This window comes from Macaca nemestrina, chromosome 6, assembly GCF_043159975.1.
Source record: "Macaca nemestrina isolate mMacNem1 chromosome 6, mMacNem.hap1, whole genome shotgun sequence".
NCBI lineage: Eukaryota > Metazoa > Chordata > Mammalia > Primates > Cercopithecidae > Macaca > Macaca nemestrina.
In genome coordinates this window covers 98,961,016-98,980,883 of record NC_092130.1, presented here as the reverse complement: position 1 = coordinate 98,980,883, position 19,868 = coordinate 98,961,016, and the positions used below count along the sequence as shown (strand labels likewise).

At 36.1% G+C, this 19,868-nt stretch overlaps 1 protein-coding gene and 1 long non-coding RNA gene across 4 annotated transcripts in view; one reads left to right on the top strand and one right to left on the bottom strand.

Moving 5' to 3' along the window:
- LOC105475102 (adaptor related protein complex 3 subunit beta 1) overlaps nucleotides 1-19,868 on the bottom strand; it is a 300,089-nt gene that overhangs the window by 5,837 nt on the left and 274,384 nt on the right. For 2 of the 3 annotated variants that reach the window (XM_071098785.1, XM_011730100.2), the window contains exons 25-26: nucleotides 12,595-12,692; nucleotides 7,312-7,450 (exon numbers count right to left, since the gene is read on the bottom strand). In XM_071098785.1, the coding sequence (XP_070954886.1) occupies nucleotides 7,312-7,450; nucleotides 12,595-12,692 (237 nt within the window). Of the gene's footprint in view, nucleotides 1-7,311; nucleotides 7,451-11,371; nucleotides 11,409-12,594; nucleotides 12,693-19,868 lie in introns of all 3 variants that reach the window. The other variant, XR_011624903.1, reaches the window with a different exon arrangement.
- On the top strand, nucleotides 1,711-18,509 carry LOC139363841 (uncharacterized). Its single transcript, XR_011624904.1, has 3 exons — nucleotides 1,711-1,795; nucleotides 9,249-9,330; nucleotides 18,371-18,509. It is a non-coding gene; the product is annotated as an uncharacterized lncRNA (long non-coding RNA).

Here is a 19,868-nt window from a genome sequence, read left to right as displayed (position 1 = left end):
TGGTTGGGGTGGGGTGAGATGGGGTTAACAAGAGAAAACTAATAGTAAAACAAATATATTCTTACCCCATTCTCTTTGATTCCTTACAAAATTGTCAACCCAGAAGGAAAACCATCAAGAATACCTTTCTTTCATTTTTACATGAAACAGTTATAGATTCCTATTAGTAAAATGGTTGCATTAGAGGACATTAAATAGTGAACCTAAATAGAACTTAGAGAATGTTTTACAGTAAAATTCAGCCGTGCAGTTTGGTTACTTCTGAAATATCCAAATATGCTTTCTGTGTGAAAATTAACTGAGGTCCGCATTTGTTTGTCAATGAAATGATGCTTAGGGCCTGCAGAGTTCAAAGCAGTCAGATAAAAAGCAGTGCTGTCCTCTAGTGGACAGCCACCAACCTGAGAAAGAACTGTTTTGATGATTAAAAGAGGTTCTACAAATCTTCAGTCCTGTTTGAGACTCAAAATTTGTCATATGGTAGAAAAGACCTAAGCCTGATAGTTTTATACTTAAAACTGTTTATACAAAATTTTGTTTCTGTTTATACAATGAAGAAGGTTGACAGTAGTATCAGGACTTATAAAATTAGGGCAACAAGGCATCCAATGTTATTTGAAAAGCAAAAATTCTTTGGAGAATTATAAATTCTCCAAAATTACCCAGAATTTAAATCCCATATAGTTAGTACGAGAGAAGAAAATAACTAACAAACAAAAACAGTAACTCAAAAGTTAATAAACCTAAGAATAGAGAAAGGGAAATATTAGAGACCCAATCAAAAAGTGTCTTTGCCATTTGTGTTTGCAACCCTAGCACTAGCAAAATCTGTCACAAAGGTCTCCAAAAAAATACTAAGTGAAGGAGTTACACATTATAGATCTTTTTAAGATACCAAAACTAATGTGTACCAGTATTTCCCCTATTAACAACCTTTAAACAGGTATGTAATAACGGTGATTAACTGGGTGAGTTTAAGGCCTAGAAATGAAACAAGTTGGCCAGGCATGGTGGTGCATGCCTGTAATCCCAACACTTTGGGAAACCAAAGCGGGAGGATTGCTTGAGCCTGGCAGTTTAAGACCAGCCTGGGCAACATAGGGACACCCTGTCTCTACAAAAAAAAAATTAGCTGGGCATGGTGGCAGGCACTTGTAGTAATAACTACTCAGGAGGCTGAGGCAGGATGATTGCCTGAGCCCAGTTCAAGGTTGCAGTGAGCTATGACTGTGCCACTGCACTCCAGCCTGGGCAACAGAGTGAGACCCTGTCTTAAAAGAAAAAAAAAAAAAAGAAATGAAACAAGTTGTTCTTTACCTGTACTTGAATTAAATAATAAGACTTTTGTTTTAAACTTGAAATAAACTGTCTTCATGTGTGTTGATAAATTAAAAAGTTGACTGCCTGGTTGCCAATGGATACAGTGTTCCACTCACAGCACCAGACTTTCCTAATAGTTAAGGACCTAGTGACAATAGTAAAACAACATTTATTTGACTAAGATTGTAATTATCCACAAGTTGCATAGGTAAAAGCTTGCAAATTTAAAAAGTGATAGGATAAACAAAATCCAAATTGCTAATTAAGATATACGGGGTGGGGGGTGAGGAAGTGGGGAAGGAATATCAGTAGTGAATACAAGTTAATAATGAAAGTTGCTCCAGAATCTTACTGAATAATAAGGTAAGAACTAAAATAGAATCATGGCAGAGACAGGGCGTTCTGTCTTCAATCAAATATCACATTTTCTCCTCAGAGGGTTAATTTGTGGTTCATGAAAGGACAAAATGAGTAGGTAAGTGTGACAACCTTTTCAACAACATTATTGTATGCAAACATCAGGATTTCTGACTATGGGTGAAAATGTGAGATGGCTGAGACTGCTGAAAGACATACACAGTTATGGTCTAAGACTGTTTTATAGACACGGCTCTAATGTACTCCCGGAATGGGCAATACACTATCTTGCCGGAGCACTCTGGGATATGTGTAAGAAAAATTAAACAAAACATCTCATCTACTGGCATCCCTTACTGACTAATCGGGAAAAAAGAAAACATATAAACCTAGGAAAAAGTATTTTGAAATGTGTCATGTGGCAATACAGCTTGATAATTCAGGGCAGCCTCAAACTGTGGACTTTGGAACATTTGCCTTCTAATCACTTGGAGTGCTGCCTAAAATAGAGATTCCTGGGCTCTGTCTCAGATATACTGAAGCTGAGTTTTTGGGGTGGGTTCCAGAAATCTGAGTTTTACACAAACTCACACGATTTTGTGGTACAGAAAAACCTTAGCGATTTCGGAGCGACAGGTTTTTCGTTTTCTGCTTTTTGGCCACTGCACTTACTCCTTAGTGCTGTTACCAGAGGACGTGCAATGTAATAAAAGCAAGGCACCTCAGTTTCCACGACGTTGAACACAAACCTCCTTCCTAAACCCTTTCTGGATATTTCACAGAGAATCACAAGAAAGTTTTCCTGGCCCTGAATGAACTGGGATCCCCACAACTAACGCCTCTAATCTCCTACCTTCGAACACATGAGGTCTTGCCCCTTCCCCTTTGCAGTCCATTCATCTACTGGTTTAATACTGTCCATTTTGCCTTTGGGATACACTTTATTTATGTATTCGTTTACCAGTATTGTCTTAAGTAATATGCATTAAGACCTTCACCATGTATAGTATATCTCATTAAAATAAATTTGAATATCTTACACAGGAAATGAAGCTATTCAGCTATATATTTAATAAGTGCTTTTTGATGATGATGGAAATTCTCATTTTTGTAATACTCCTTATCATGCATTAACAGTAATTTGGAAAACAGCAGATTGACACAATGACCATAACTCTGTATCTCTCTCTTTTTTTTTTTTTTGAGGTGGAGTCTCCCTCTGTTGCCCAGGATGGAGTACAGTGGTGCCATCTTGGCTGACTGCAACCTCTACCTCTTGGGTTCAAGCAATTCCCCTGTCTCAGCCTCCCGAGTAGCTGGGATTACAGGTGCCTGCCACCACGCCTGGCTAATTTTTTTTTGTATTTTTAGTAGAGACGGGGTTTCACCATGTTGGCAGGCTGGTCTTGAACTCCTGACCTCAAGTGATCCGCCTGCCTTGGCCTCCCAAAGTGCTGGGATTATGGGCGTGGGCCACCATGCCCGGCCACTCTGTATATCTCAATAAGATGATTTTGTTCTCAAAGAGCAAGTTTTTCAAGTAAGTACAACAGAAATGAAGATAAAAGTTGAGTCTCTCAATAGTATACTGTTTGGCTCTGATCCTCTCACTCATTTAGAAAATTACAACTAGGCCGGGCGCGGTGGCTCAAGCCTGTAATCCCAGCACTTTGGGAGGCCGAGACGGGCGGATCACGAGGTCAGGAGATCGAGACCATCCTGGCTAATACGGTGAAACCCCGTCTCTACTAAAAATACAAAAAACTAGCCGGGCGAGGTGGCGGGCGCCTGTGGTCCCAGCTACTCGGGAGGCTGAGGCAGGAGAATGGCGGGAACCCGGGAGGCGGAGCTTGCAGTGAGCTGAGGTCCGGCCACTGCACTCCAGCCCGGCGACAGAACGAGACTCCGTCTCAAAAAAAAAAAAAAAAAAAAAAAAAAAATTACAACTAAAAATCATATAATCTAATAGTAGATCTGCTTTCTCAATTAATCTTTAAAAGTGTTAATGAAATAAAAAATGTTTCTGGTTTTTGAAGTGAATTTCATAAAACCTGTGCTCATTTAATTGGCTTTTTCTTAATGAGGGCCATTTTCTGTTGCTGTGTTAAGAGTCATTTTCTATTAAGTCTTCAATTAAAATTTGTACTTTATACCATTACATACTTCTACACATTAATAAAAAGGTTCACTTTTCCTTAGATAATTCTTATACTAAGTATTTCTTTACCTGGCATTTAATGTAAAAATGTATAAAATTTGAAGAGCAGTAGAAATAAAGTATTCCAAAATTAGGCAATGGAAACTCTATTCATTAATGGGTTAGAATGAATACACTAATTCTTATTAAAAGTCCTCTCAGAAAGAAAAGATCCTGAAAAATTAAATAGAACATAAACCAGCCAAGAGTAACTTAACATACTGGAAATTTTAATCTCTTAAAATACTAGTAGTAAAAATGCTTTTCACACTTGGTGTTTTTAAAAATAATCCTAAACTGATTACCATTAATAAATATTAGAGTGGCTTTGGTCCTATTCTTCATAAACTCAAAAACATAACTATCACAAAAGAATAAGGGAATCATTCAAAATCTCATAGGGATTTCAATTTTATCATTAGCAATTAAATAATATATAAACTTAGATATAGAAACATATTAATTCCACAGGGTAATATAATATGGAACACTTTAGTTAAAAACATTTATTTCAATAAAGTGGTAAACAGTTAATTTAGATTATTATAATGTAAACACTAATTCCTGTTTCATTTTAAATGAAATTAAGAAAAGCAAAAAAAAACTGTACAAAAGTACAGTTTTATTAACAATTGTTTTTGTTTTAATTGCTATTAGCAAAAAGAATGAGAAAAAGTGTTACATACACAAGATAATAATTTATGTCAATTTCTGTATAAAAAATACAAATAACTTTAGGTGTTTGTCACCTGGAAGCTTTCTAAAATTTAGAACATTATTACAGCCATACTTTAGCTATAAAAGCAAGTATGAAATATTTTTCAATTCAGTATGGTGGGACTTGAGAAGCAAGTTAAGACAGCACAGCCTATTCTTAAGTATTTACAGGTATTTTATTGACTTTTGACTCTGTAGTAACTTGGGCCCTCCCCCAGGTTACAGAGCCAAACACCAGGCCACTGATGATGGGGCTAGAACAGAAAAGCCTCAAGACACTGTGGATGAGTATGAGGAACACGAACATTAAGTTTGGGTTCAATCTCTGCATTCCAAAGTCAAATATAAATGGTTCTTAGTTGTGTGTCTCCTCTGCATTAGCATGGACAATTGAGAATTGACTGTAATTTTAATTTAAATCATTTGAGCAGGTATTACAGGTATTACGTTCCAAACCAGCAAGACAAGTTACTGGCAAACTATCTTTAATAAGAATTATACAACTGTGCTAAGGGTCCCTTTAAGTCTGTCTCCCAATAGGAAGATAGCTTTCATTTTATGTGGCTTTGTAACTTCACTTTTCTTCTTCTTTCTTTTCTCTTTTTTTGAGACAGGGTCTCACTCTGTCACCCAGGCTGGAGTGCAATGGTATGATCACAGCTCACTACAGCCTTGACTTCCATGGGCTCAGGTGACCCTCCCACCTCAGCTTCCCAAGTAACTTGGACCACAGGCATGTGCCACCATGCCGGACTAAATTTTATATTTTTTGTAGAGACAGGGTCTCCCTATGTTGCCCAGGCTGGTCTTGAACTCCTGGGCTCAAGAGATCTGCCCACCTTGGCCTCCCAAAGTACTGGGATGACAGATGTAAGCCACCTTGCCCAGCCTTGACATTTTTTCTTCTAAGAAACAAAAATCTAGACAGCTGCCATTGCTTTCAGAAAAGTTAAAAACAAACAAACAAAACAACAACCCAAAACAACCTATACACAAAACAAAACTAGATGTTCCAACATAAACAGTGGCTACTCTATATCTTTTTGTACATTACAAAAGAACATATTAAAACAAGACTGCAGTATTGCTGGATACTAGGTGTTTCAGGTAAAATTTCATACTGAAGAAGTTATAGTTGATAATATGGCATTTAGGTGTTTTAGTAAATTCAATAATTCCAAGGACCCATAAATAAAACAAAACAGTTTCTGTTAGAGAAAATTACCTAGGAAAGTGAAAAGAAGTATTTAAAGCAGAATAAAATTAAAACAGGAAAACTCAAAATCAAAATATTTATTTGCACTGAAAAGGCTTTTGTTTACTCTTTTCCCTATTGAACAACATTAACTGATAAATAAGTTGTATTTTTGTGATGGTCTGTATCATGGCCTTACATCCATTTTCTTATTTTATCACCACCCTAAAAGAAATGAAAGCACGAGACCTCTTGAGCAACTTAAGAACCCTATGTTCGTTTAAAAAAACAGTACAAGGTAAATCTATTTTTAAACTAGTACATGCAGTTTTTATTCTGCTGTGATCAGTTCAGTGAAGTCAGGCAACTATGAATACAGTAATGGCAGATCGGCTCTTCTGAAGTCAAATCTAATGTTCTTTCATAGCTATCACAGGATTTCATTTCAGTCCTCCCCCACTTTTTTTTCCTGCCACCCATTTCCAAACACATGAGGAATGTAAAGCGCGTAAGAAGTTGCAACTTCCCCAAGATGACCAAGACAATTAGTGGCAGAGTTAGGTCTAAAACCTAAATCACCTGTAGCATTTTTCATATGGGGCCTCTCTTACTCCTGTGCTAACTAAAAAAAATGGTTTTTAAGGTCCGCGGACCTTCCCTTTGATGCTAAATTTGTTTTCCATGATTCATAATTATATAAGAAAGGGCACACTAAATACACAGTGCGTAGATATTTTTAATGGCAGAAGTATGTCTGCCAAGTATGTAAAATTGCCATGGGAATTTTACAACAAATTCCCTTAAGCTCACACAGGACTAAGCAATCACCAAATGGGTAAGAGATAATTATTTTTATCTTTACATTCATTTAAAGCCACGGGCATTCATAAAAATACAAGAGGGCAAACATTAATCACATTTTCTGCTGCCTTTCAGGACAAATAACTTGGATCTCATATTTCAGATGCCTGGTGATGGAAAATATTACTGGTCTAAGAAAAAGAAGCTGTATTTACCCCCATGTTGGCCATCTAGCAGCGCTTTATTTACTGGAAGCAGTCTTAGGGGATGGCTATAAAAAGGAAATCTGTATGTAGTACCCAAACTTCCTCCCTTTCAATTAAAAAAGTCCAACTATATTGCTTTATAGAATAGTTCTTCCTGGACATCTACTGAATCTAGTGAAATAAGATAAACTCTCAACCATTTCATAAAGGGTAATTTTATAAATTACCAAGCTATTATAAAATGTGAATATGCTCTGTATATCTTCCAGGAAAGACCATACCAGTATGATAAGAATGCTCTGAGAGGGAAAAGACAGCCTTAATGCAAAGCAATAAACAACTATACCATCAGAAAACAAAAGGGAGTGTGTGTGTGTGTGTGTGTGTGTGTGTGTGTGTGTGTGTGTGTGTGTGTGTATGTTTAGGGGTTATTTCCAAAGAAAACAATGAATTTAAAATTATATATTTATACGTACTCAAGTCATCTCCACCTCCACATTGTGTGTTAGTGAACCCACCTGTTTATATTATCCTGGCCCGAAGGGACTGCACCTACATTGGCTATATTAACAACCTTCTGAAAGATCACAGAGGGAGTGAAATTCTGTGGTGCAGCAATGATGACAGCAGAAGTTTCATTCATTCCTGTTAGCATTCCTGTAAAAGCAAAAGAAGGCTCCCTTTTACTAATTTCTTTTTGAAAATTACATTTACAGAATTTTAAGCTCATGGCCAAAATTTTAACTTTTTTCAACAAAAGAAACACCACTTTAGGATCCAATTTACAAGATAATTATAAAACTAAAACAATATGCAATTGTTTCAAAGATTTTTTAAAAATCCTCATTGTATAGGAAAATGTGTAAAAATGCAGTTAAAAATCACTCAATAAATCTAATTTTAAGTATGATAGGATAAAAACTTAGAATCACAAATATGAAATATCAATTTCAGTCTCTTTAAAATATACTCAATCTGGGGTTTATGCAAACTAGTAACTTTTACTTCTTAATAATATATAAATGTATTTATTACTATTGCTATTTTTTTCTGTTCATTCAAAGATCTCTCATTGCCAAATGTTGCATGAGAACACATCAAAGTAATTCCAGTATAACTAGCAGCAATACCTGATAAATGGCCTCAGTATGACAGATCGAAGTTATCTCAACAGTGACTGGAAGTCACTGAAAATGTACAAGTATTTAGGCTATACTTAGAGATAAAAGTACTTGCCTAGTGAATGAAACTATAGTTGCTGACAAAAACACAAATTGAAATTTCTGAAGTAAAAACTTGAAAATGAAGGAAAAAATGAGAATGAAAACTCTTAAATCCCCGGGACGTTTCAAATAATATTTAGGAAAGAAATTAAGTTAAGCAAAAGCATGAAAAAAACCATACAGTCAATGCAAGACATGCCATTAATATTCAGATCTCCTGTAAAAATGTTCAGTGAACAAATTCAACAACGTACCAAACACTTCAAACAAATACTGAAATTTAGTACCCGGGTTAAAAAACACATTAATTACAACAAATGCCATCTATTTGGATCTGTGATATAAGTCATAGACATCTAATGGCATCTATTAAAACCAGTAACTCTTTGAGATATTTGATACGTGCACAGTAGTTTACAAAATTGATGAAAATAGTAAAAATCTGATTTCATGTTTTCAAAAGACCCTGCACCTTCAGGCATATATATCTAATTTTCAGTTATTTATTGCAAATGAAACCTAAAATTTAAAAGAATCCCTACGATTAACAGTATGAAAACACTAAAGCCTAACACTGTGAAAACACTTTTGCCGTCAGTTAGAAAATAAAACTATCTAGCTTCTAACAACAAGCATTTTTTACTAACCACTTTCAAACTCTGGGAACACTATGTTCTGTCTTAGACCGTTTAACTTCAATATTAGGCAAAAGCTTTAAAAACTATACAGTCAAACACTGCTTTTAAGTAAAGCACAGTGGCTGACATAACACTGCTGAGAGATGTGTGTACTCATTTAGGATTTAAACCTTCTCCATTAAGCTCTATTGAAGAGCAACTGCTGAATAAATGAATGCAACTATGTTTATGTTAAAAGCCTGTTTCCCGCAGCATGTAATTAAAGGAAATGTTGTACAAAGCCAGTACTTTTGTCAAGCTCCTGTAAATGGAAAGATGGATAGCACTCAGAGAAGTGAATGCATTGCTTCATATTTAACCTTAACACTCTTGTCATTAATGGTTTGTCTAACTTGTTCTATAAAAGACAAGGTACTGCTCCATTGAAGTAAAATTAAAAAAATCAACTAAACCATGCTTTTCAGAACAGAAGATTCATTATCGTCAGCTAATGTATTGGCATAAAGCAAAGTAACATCCTATCAAGTAAGGCACACATTCAATCTGCCTTCCCACCCCCCTTTATTTTTAACTCATGCTGTTTTATTGTTATAGGCAATTTGTACCACTCAGCATGACAGTGTAAACTGAATCAAGATTAATTTACATGCAAAAGAACACTTAGGAGAGCAGCATGGTAAGCAAATGTATTGTCTCGATTGCTGAGGTGGAAAAAGAACCTGGAAAGAAAAAAAGGTGCCCTAATTAAGGGGCATCAAATATGATTGCTTATGGTAGTTAAGGGCCAGAAAATAGTAAATGTCTGACCATTTAAAGAATTAGCATCTTGCTAGCTAGGAACCCATAAGATGGATGCATAAATCATAATAAAATTAAGTAAACATTTTAGGTTTCTTAAACCAGAGATTTTTCTAAATGAAAATATATCAGGTATTATCAAATTAACAGGAAAGAAAAACAAGCGAAGGTTTCATTAAAAGTTTCTCCTAAAAAATAATACTTTAAAACACTGTAGAGCCTGTCATATATAATAAAGGTAAAATCACTCGGAAGATATTTTAAAATTGCCAGCTAAATAATTTGTGGCTTTATTAGAGTCTATCTAAATTTTGGTGAAGGCAGTAGATAGCACTTACTTTAGGCTGATCAGCTGTAATTAACTGCTAAAAGGCAAACCAAATAATGTAAAAAAAATAAAATTCAAAAAAAATTTCTAAGTTTTAGATTTGTAATTTAATTCACAAGAAGAAAACGAATAAAAATTCAAAAAAATTTTCTAAGTTTTACATCTGCAATTTAATTCACAAGAAGAAAATGAACAAGAGGAGGCATCTTAGAATAAGGCTTAGGCCTCTTGAAATTAAAACTGCGTGAAGAAACCAAATTAAATATTTTTAAGTAAAAAAGAGATCCCATGTTATTTTCTTATTGAAAGCATCTCACAGCTAGATCATTAACTAATTCTGCAATGCTTGAAACTCACAGCAATGAAATAAATCATGCTTCTGATGGAGGCTTATATACATAACCATCAATATATAGAATAATCTTTCATTTACTACTTTGACTACCAATCTTATTATATATATAAAAAATGTTTAGCCATGAAACCCTAAATGCAACAACTGAGAAAAAGTGATAGATCATGTTGCATATTAGAAATAAAACTTTTGTTTTTAAAAAATATTAACTTAAAATGCAATACTCTGTTAGAACCACTTTTATTTAATACTATATACTTTTCAGTTATGTATATCTTTAGAATAAAAATGGAACCATATTCCTCATGTTCCTTATTTATAATTTTTTCAGTTAAATTGAATTAACACATTTAACGTACTTCTTGAGTTTTAAAATGTGTCATATGAAATAAGGTATTATGTAAATCCTTTTTATTCAAGGTAGAAAAATCAGTTAAAGCTGGTGTACCCCCGCCCACATACACACACACACCCCTTAAATTTACTTGCGTTTTACCTTCCAGAATTTTGCATTGATAAAATCTGAGGAAACAGATTTTTATTCTGATTTAGGATTTTCTGTTAGCGAGAGATTTCTAGGTATCTTTTGTGGAAATAAGCTACGCTCTTACTAGAGCAGTATAACAAATACATATGTAAAGTTGAGGATTGAGACCTCTATTACCAAACCTGCTGAAACCTATAACTAAAAAGATGCTATTGAAAAGACTCTTTAAACCTGTGCTAAATTTGCCAGCATCAAGTTCCACATCAAAGAATGAATTCAGGAAGACAGAAAGAATGATACAGAAATGCCAAGAGACTTGCAAGGATTTACAAATACTTCATATAAACAAATTTTCAAATAGCTTTATTCAGAGTAGCCTTTCTGCTCTATTAAACATAGCAAACAGCTGCCAGATTTATTCAGACAAGTAATCAACAACCATAGAAGTAAAATGGCAGAAGAAAAAGGAATTTTGGCAACAACTCCACAGAGGACCACAGCTATTCTCCAAGTGCACTTCTCTCATGCACTTACGGTTCTGTATGGCTAGTCAGCGAAAAATCCCTCAGTCACAGCAGAGCACAAAAAATTTGATCGAAATATTAAGTATTCTAAACAAAAGCTGAGGGAGTGAAAGGGTATATAATAATCTGCTGCTTCAGATAACTTTAGCTGCACTTTTCAAAAAAAGAATATCCCCTTAACAATAAATGTGCCAATGCCTTATTCAGTCACCATGTGCCACTCACCTTGGTTTGCTGAGCAGATGTAAAGCAGAGAGGCAGGCTTTAGCCAGCAAAGGGTAAGAATAGCAAATATAAGAATCAATTCAATTTGTCAATAGAAAAATAAAATCACAAAGATAATTTTCCTCTATAGCAATAATCAACTTTCCAAGAAATGCAAACCAAAGAAAGATTTCATTGTTCTTTTTTATCACTTAAGTAATGCCCGAGCAAAAATATTACTATTAATTTACGGTCTTGTATGAGATTTTCTTTTTGACACTGTGAATTGCAAAGGCTTAGAGTAAAAACAGTATCTTCTGCATAATAATGGAGTGCCAGGAAGCATGCCCCTCTTCTTAGGTGTGGGTATTCGTGTGTGCCTAGTACGTTCTGGAAGTTTGATGGGTATGATTTACTACCTCAAAGTGAAGGGATCTTTGATAACACCCTCCACAGGAAAAAAATGGCTGAGATTCACATAAAATTGTAAAAACTGCTGACTATAGCATTTAAATATGCCTTAGTTTTATAAACGTTATCGTTAATTAAACACATAAAATCAGACAGGTATCTCCCCTTATTCACATATAAAAAAGACCCCCTTGCTTTTATTACAAGGCATGTTTGACTCTGGGCAAACTACAGATATTAATATTTGCATTTTGCTGAAAATATTTTCTTTTTAAGTACTTATTTAAAAAATGTTTCAGTTCTAATACGTTCTGACAACACAGCATTTCTTTAATATAGAATTAGGTCAAAAGAAACCAGAAGTATTTTAATGCCATAATTAGGACTTTATTTTGAAGGGTAAGGTAGTTTAATGTGTGCAGGGACAAATACATTAGTAACACATAAACAGTTCTATAATGAAAAAAATACACAAACATAACAATTATAGTGGTAGGACATCGGTAAAGTCCCCAATTCCTGGCACTTTCAATAATACAAAACCCCTTAGTATATCATCGGGTTGACAAGCGACAACTCTCAGCATTGAAAAGGTGATTAAGAATTAATTTATCATTTTAAAGACGTATTAATCAATTTTCAAGTGTGCCAGAAATATAGACAAACATCTATTTTTAAGATTGTAAGTGCAAAGCATTAACAAAAATTGGAAGATTGTGCACTAATATCTGTTAATGGCTATGTATACATGAAAATTTGTTTTAGAGACTGTACAGGAATGAGCACATATTATTTGGTGTGTAAATTTCTAGTAAGTTGTAGACATCTCTCACCTTGCTCTTTCTTAAAATCTTTCTCTGACATGGCCACAGGTAAAAGCAGTTCTCCAACAGGTGGTTGAATATTAACACTGAAGCAATCATCCTTGGTACTGAAGAAAAACAATCAAAGCTGACTAAATGCTTCATAAATAAACATTCTTAATACTAAGTAGTTAAATCAATGCAATGAAAGCATATGCTAGCATAGACAGTATAAGGTCTTTTTGGTTTAAATATCACAGCTAAAAAGGTTTAAACATTTTCCTGAACAACATTACTTGCAGAAGAATACATCTGTTTTCTCAATCAGGACTTTTTTTAAAAACAAAACTACATAGGTATAGTAAATTATCCCATTTGAAAAATAACTTTAAAAACTTGCAGTAATTGTATGTAACCACTACCACCAGAGAGGCACTTCATGCAGCTTATAGAGAAGTAATGTTTTATCTCTAGTTTGCATACATCTTAAAGTATAGAAGATGAAGTGCTTTAGTCTGAAACAGTTAAGATCTCTTTTTAAAAATATTAGTTTTTAATAAAGAAGAAAACAGAGTGACCATATTGTGTTTAGATAGGTGCTAATAGTAATATCTCATCTGCAAACTTGCTTTCCTTAAAAAAAAAAAAAAAAAAAAAAAGCCCTTATTTGCTAGTAGTGCTATTCATTGACATCATTGACCAACATGGTAAAAATTATTATTTCAAATGACAGGATATGAAGAATTTAAGAAAGCCAACCATGTTTGTTCTAATATCAGATAGAAAAACAATAAGTGCATTTACGTAAGTCTCATGACATTATGATCAATAAAAAAATACTAAATTGTCTAAAAAATTTTTTAAAGTTAGATGTTTAGGGTTAGGTTGAGTGTATCCTAAATGATAGCAGTGTGTTTGGCTGCAAATAAGCAGAAAATCCAATTAACAGTTTTTTGAGAAAAAGGCATTGATCGTTTATAATACAAGAAGTCTTAGAGTTACCAGTCACAGGCTCATTAAGTGGCTTAAAAAAGCCTTTAGAGGCCCAGATTCCTCTAGCTTTCCACTCTGCCATCCTTACTATGTTGGCTTTCATCCTCATGGTTGCCACATGGCTGCTGTATCTCCAGGCACCTAGTTTACATTCCATTGAAGGAAGGGTGGTGATGACAGAGTGTTGAGTAACTGTGTCAACCAAATCTGTTCCTTTTTTATCACAAAAGCAAAAGTTTTCAGGAAGTCCCATAGAGGGACTTCTACTTTCATATTAGAACTGGATCCCACAGCCTGTGAGATAGTAGCTAGAGAAACAGGGATTGTGGATAAGAAATACTAAACATTAGGTTAAGAAACACTTGAATTTATTCACGTGTGGGTAGAGACAAATGACATAATATAAAAAAAGAACATAAAATCCACTTTTATTTTATGCTATTATGTATTGTATTCTTGCAAGTGGCCTTATATTTTTTCCATATGTAGATTGTCCAAGGCAAACCAATAACTCCAATTTATTTGTCAATTCAATAAACACTTATTGAATGCAAACTTGATCCTATGTAGTGTGTGAATATCTGGGGATTTAATGCCAAGTGAGATTGGCCCTTCAAGCTCACAAATCTAGTTGGAGGGAAAGAAATTACACTTATAATAGAACGGCAGGCACTACATTAGATATGTGGAAAGCATTCTGCAGGAGTGAGGCTGAGTTTACTTCCAAGAGGAGAAAGAGGGCATTCTAGGCCTGTACTTTGGGAATGAGGAGCAGACTAATATGTCAACAGAAGAGGCTGGGGGCACATGGCAGAGTATCATATATGGTATGACCACTCATCCCAGTCCTGCCAGGAATAGTCCCAGTTTACAGCTGTTGTGGAATCCTGTCCAGCTGGTGCCTACTTTCACTCTCTAAAGTATCCTGATATGTGTGATAAAGCATATGGTTACTTTACTCATATAACTAAGACAAGGGTGTTTCAGTGTTTCTTGAAGCAATGGGAAACTACTAGAGATTTTTGGCGTAGGAAGGTAAATGGTCCCATTTATGTTTTAGAAACTCCAGTGGCAGTGGTAAGGTGGAGTAAGGGAGAAATCAAAGGCAGGTACATCAGTTAGGAGTCTAAATTAATAGTCTAGGCAGGGTTTTGATTTTTTTTACGCATTTATTGTGCGTTTTTTTACTTTAATAAAGCCTAAAAAGGATATTAAGAGATAGCTTCTGTTATTTCAAATTTACTGATAAGAAAACTAAAAAGAAGTTGAACAATATGCCCAAGGTCACACAGCTAGTAACTGACAGCACTGGGATTTGAACCCAGGTGTATCTAACTTCAAAGTCCACATTTATTCCACTATAATATGCAACTTCCCCAGGGTGAGCAGCACTGGGCAGGGGGCAGATGGAGTATTTTATGGATATTCTAGAGTAGAAGGGACACACCTGGTGATGAATGGAGGGAAGAAACTTCACACCTTCTAATGTGAACAACTGGGTGAATGACAAAGTGCTGAAGGAGTTTGGGGACTTAAAGAAAATGATTTGGCTTTAGCCACATTATATTTTGAGTACTGAGTTACCCATGAAGAGATATTCAGCAGATAAATGGAAATACAAATCAAGAATCTGGAGAGAGACTAGCTGCGCATAGTGACATGTGCTTATAATCCTAGCTATTTGGGAGGGTGAGCTGGGAGGATTGCTTCAGCCCGGGAATTTGAGACTACAGCGAACTATGATCATGCTACTGCACTCCAGCCTAGGTGATAGAGTGAGACCTCATCAAGAAAAGAAAAGAAAAATAAAAGAAAAGAAAAGAGAAAAGAAAAGAAAAAAGAAAGGGAATCAGGAGAGAGGACAGGGCAGTACGTAAGAGTCTGGAAGCAGTAAGAATGGTGTAAATGCATGAAAAAATGCTCATCATCACTGGCCATCAGAGAAATGCAAATCAAAACCACAATGAGATACCATCTCATACCAGTTAGAATGGCAATCATTAAAGTCAGGAAACAACAGGTGTAGGGGAAGATGTGGAGAAAAAGGAACACTTTTAAACTGTTGGTGGGACTGTAAACTAGTTCAACCACTGTGGAAGACAGTGTGGCGATTCCTCAAGAATCTAGAACTAGAAATGCCATTTGACCCAGCCATCCCATTACTGGGTATATACCCAAAGGATTATAAGTCATGCTGCTGTAAAGACACATGCACACGTATGTTTACTGCGGCACTATTCACAATAGCAAAGACTTGGAACCAACCCAAATGTCTGTAAATGACAGACTGGATTAAGAAAACGTGGCACATATACACCATGGAATACTATGCAGCTACAAAAAAAGGATGAGCTCATGTCCTTTGCAGGGACATGGATGAGGCTGGAAACCATCATTCTGAGCAAACTAGTGCAAGGACAGAAAACCAAACACCGCATGTTCTCACTCATAGGTGCAAATTGAACAATGAGAACACATGGACACAGGATGGGGAACATCACACATCGGGGCCTGTCGTGGGGTCGGAGGAGGGAGGAGGGATAGCATTAGGAGATATACCTAATGTAAATGATGAGTTAATGGGTGCAGCACACTAACATGGCACATGTATACATATGTAACAAACCAGCACGTTGTGCACACGTACCCTAGAACTTAAAGTATAAAAAAAAACAAAAACAAAAAAAGAATGATGTAAATGGTGTAGGGAAGAGCTGAAGCCTTATGAGTAGATAAAAATCATATAGGAAAAGAGGATACCACAAAAAGGAAAGAGTGCAAATCTGGGGAAGACCTGTATTTAAGTAAAAACAGAAGAAGAGCAACTTGCAGAAGAGACTGGAGGAAGAGTGGTCAGGAAAAAAGGCATGTGCCAAATATTGCAGGAAGGCAGAGTAAGATGAGGGATAAAAAGAAGTATAACTGCTAATCTTAGTAAGGCCGTTCAGATTGCAGGAAGACCACACAATGCAGTGAATTGGAGGGTGAAGGGAAGACTGACAATGGAAGAAGGAACAGAAAGAAGAGGCAAGCTTCCTGAGAATGAGGAGGCAAAGGAATAACACCTAAGGAAACCTGAGCATGTTTAGAGGCTGAGGGGAAAGAGCCAGTAAGGAAGAAGAAACAAAGGAATAACTGGTAGAGCAAGGTCTTAGGAGAGGTAAAAGAGGTTGGGATGAAGAGCACAAGAACTAGGTGAGTGGGTTAGCCCTAGAAAGGAGTAGGTTTCTTCTTCAGAAACAGCCAAAAAGGAGTGCTTAAGTGAGAAAGGATTGCAGGTAGGCTACTCGAAGAATGAGACCAAACCTGATGGAGGGGAAGACTTGGTCACATTAAGAGAAATATGTAAAAACTGGTGAAGGACTAGAAGAAGATGTATATATACATACATGGTGTGTATGTGTGAGTGTGTGTGTGTGTGTGTATATATATAAAATATATAAATTACAAATGAACTTAGTATGAAATCTAAAATTTCAGCTTCAAGTCACTGTATACAAAGTCCTCCAAAGTCAGAGGCACAAGACAATCCACTGAGGTATAGGCAAAAACCCTACTAAATATATATATTTTTTCTCATTCCTTTTAAGGTTCTGTTTTTCTAGGAGACAGGGTCTCAGCTCTGTCACCCAGGCTGGAGTGCAGTGGTATGATGACAGCTTGTTGCAGCCTCGACCTCCTGGGCTCAACTAATCTTCTTCTCTCAGCCTCCCAAATAGCTGGGACTACAGACACATGCCACCATGCCTAGATAATTTTTTTTTTTTTTTGAGACAGAGTCTCACTCTGTCACCCAGGCTGGAGGGCAGTGGCGCAATCTCAGCTCACTGTAACCTCCACCTCCTGGGTTCAATCAATTCTCCTGCCTCAGCTTCCCTAGTAGCTGGGATTACAGGTGCCCGCCACCTCGCCTGGTTAATTTTTGTATTTTAGTAGAGACAGGGTTTCACCATGTTGGCCAGGCTGGTCTCGAACTCCTGACCTCAAGCAATCCACCTGCCTTGGCCTCCTAAAGTGCTGGGATTACAGGCGTGAGTCATTGCGTCTGGCTTTTTTTGTTTGTTTGTTTGTTTTTTTGTAAAGACAGAGTCTTACTATATTGCCCAGGCTGATCTTGAACTCCTGGGCTCAAGTGATCCTCCTGCCTTGGCCTCCCAAAGTTGTGGGATTATAGGCATAAGCCACTGTGACTGGCCTCTGTTTTTGTATGTTTTAGTAAATACCTGTTAGCACAGTGAGAAATATACACACATACATATATATATACACACACACATATAATTACAAATAAATTTCTAGAGAGTACATACTCAAAATATTTTTACTAATAGAGGTATACAATTTTAAAAGTTAGGGGACCACTGAGTTACATCATTATGTACAACACTTTTGAATTACTTGTTTATACTTTTTAACAGAACCTCTCTTCCCAACACTCCTGAAGGACACCACATACTCCTCAATTAAAAGTGGCTGGACAGCTATGATGCCAAGGGAGACGGGTGGGGTGTTAGGGGAGAGAAGAGGCAGGAGATCTGCCTTCTGAGGCATCTATGAAAGTCTAGCTGTTTGCAGAGGGTGGGGAAAGTGATCCTGAAGTGCCCCTCCTAGCAACAAGCAAGGCGTTAGAGAGCTCAACTGAAACACACTTCTCGGCCTTTCTCGTAGCTAAGAGTGATCAAGTGACCCAGTCATGACCAATGAATTATAAACAGAACTTCAGTGGGGATTTTGGAGAAAGTTTTGTTTTTCTGACATAAACCTGGCTCCTTTCTCCATGTCATTTCTTTCCTTTTTTCTGCCTGGAATGCAGATGGAAGCCTGGAGGTGGAGCAGCCATCTTGTGACCAAGAAGTTGACCAGCATTTGCTAACAAAATTAGCACATGAAACAAAAAGGTGGAAGACCTTACGTCCTGAAGATACTGGGAAGCTACTGCACCAGCTCTGAACTGCCAAACCCTGCAGTTCTTGTTCTAGGAGAATAATAAATCCTTATTTGGTCATGCCACTGCAGTTGGGTTTCTGTTACAACCAAATACAAAATCCAACATAACTAGTACATAAGTCACTTTGTAAGCCAGTTTCATCTTGTAAGCAAGGTGTGGCTTATAACAGAACTAAGATGGAACATTTCCTCTTTATTTGGGGGAACATTTGCTTTCATGTACATGGGTGTTCTAGGATGTCCTCCAGTTTATATGCATCTGCTTTTCTACCATTTTGCCTTCTTTTTGGTTTATTTCTCTCTCCATGTAGCTTTTCTTTTCCTTCTTTCTTCACAACCCCTTTGATTAAACAGGGGAGAGACAGATTATCTCCATTTCTACGCATAACTGCCTCAACATGGATAGGGAATGTGAAAAATGACTCATGATAGATGTAAATTTGTCAGAATTAACAGTTACCAGATCAATGAAGCACTATTATTAGGGTAGCTTTAAATAGCCTAGCTACATAGGACCAGATGGCATAAAAGTTTAATGTAAGGCAAGACTCTACTTGGTACACATTTCACTGTAGCATATATTCTTGTACTACATGTAATCTCAGTTCATGGATTCCTTTATAGGATCCAAACTGGTAAAGTTTGCAGGTAAGAGAAACAGGCGAGCAGCCTATTCTGAGACTCAAGTTTTTCATCTATGAATGAGTGACATTTACCTTGCAGGCTAGTTTTAACTATTAAAGGACATAAAATGAAATAAGGCACAGGAGGTACTCAAAACCTACATACGTAATAGGGATATATCATTATTTCAGTATTCCCCCACTGATTATCATTTCCAATTTTTCTCCATTATAAACAATGCTTAAATAATATACTTGGCTAGATCTATTTCTGTACAAGCACAAATACTTCTCTAGGCTTGATATCCTAAAAGTGAAATTGCTGAGTTCAAAAGTATGAATATTTTACAGATATTGCCAATTTAAAGTCCCACAAACAGCATACAAGAGTACATGTTTTTCTCTACCTTTCTTGTCAATACCAAATATAAAACTTATTCTAAAACCTTGCCAATCTGATGAGTGAAATGTTTTAATTTTTATTTCCCTGAATACTAGTGATGTGGATCTACCTTTACTTTTTCCAAATAAGGGTCTTCACACCATTTACTGAATGGTCCATTCTCCCCACAGATTTGAAATGTCACCTTTATGACATACAAAATTTTTACATTTCTAAATTCTCTGGTTTCATTGGTTCTTGTGCCAATATCAATTACACAGAATAAAAATATTCTTGTGGCTTTAAGGAGTATTTTTAAATTATTATAGAGAAAGACTTTTTTCATTAAAAATGGTGAT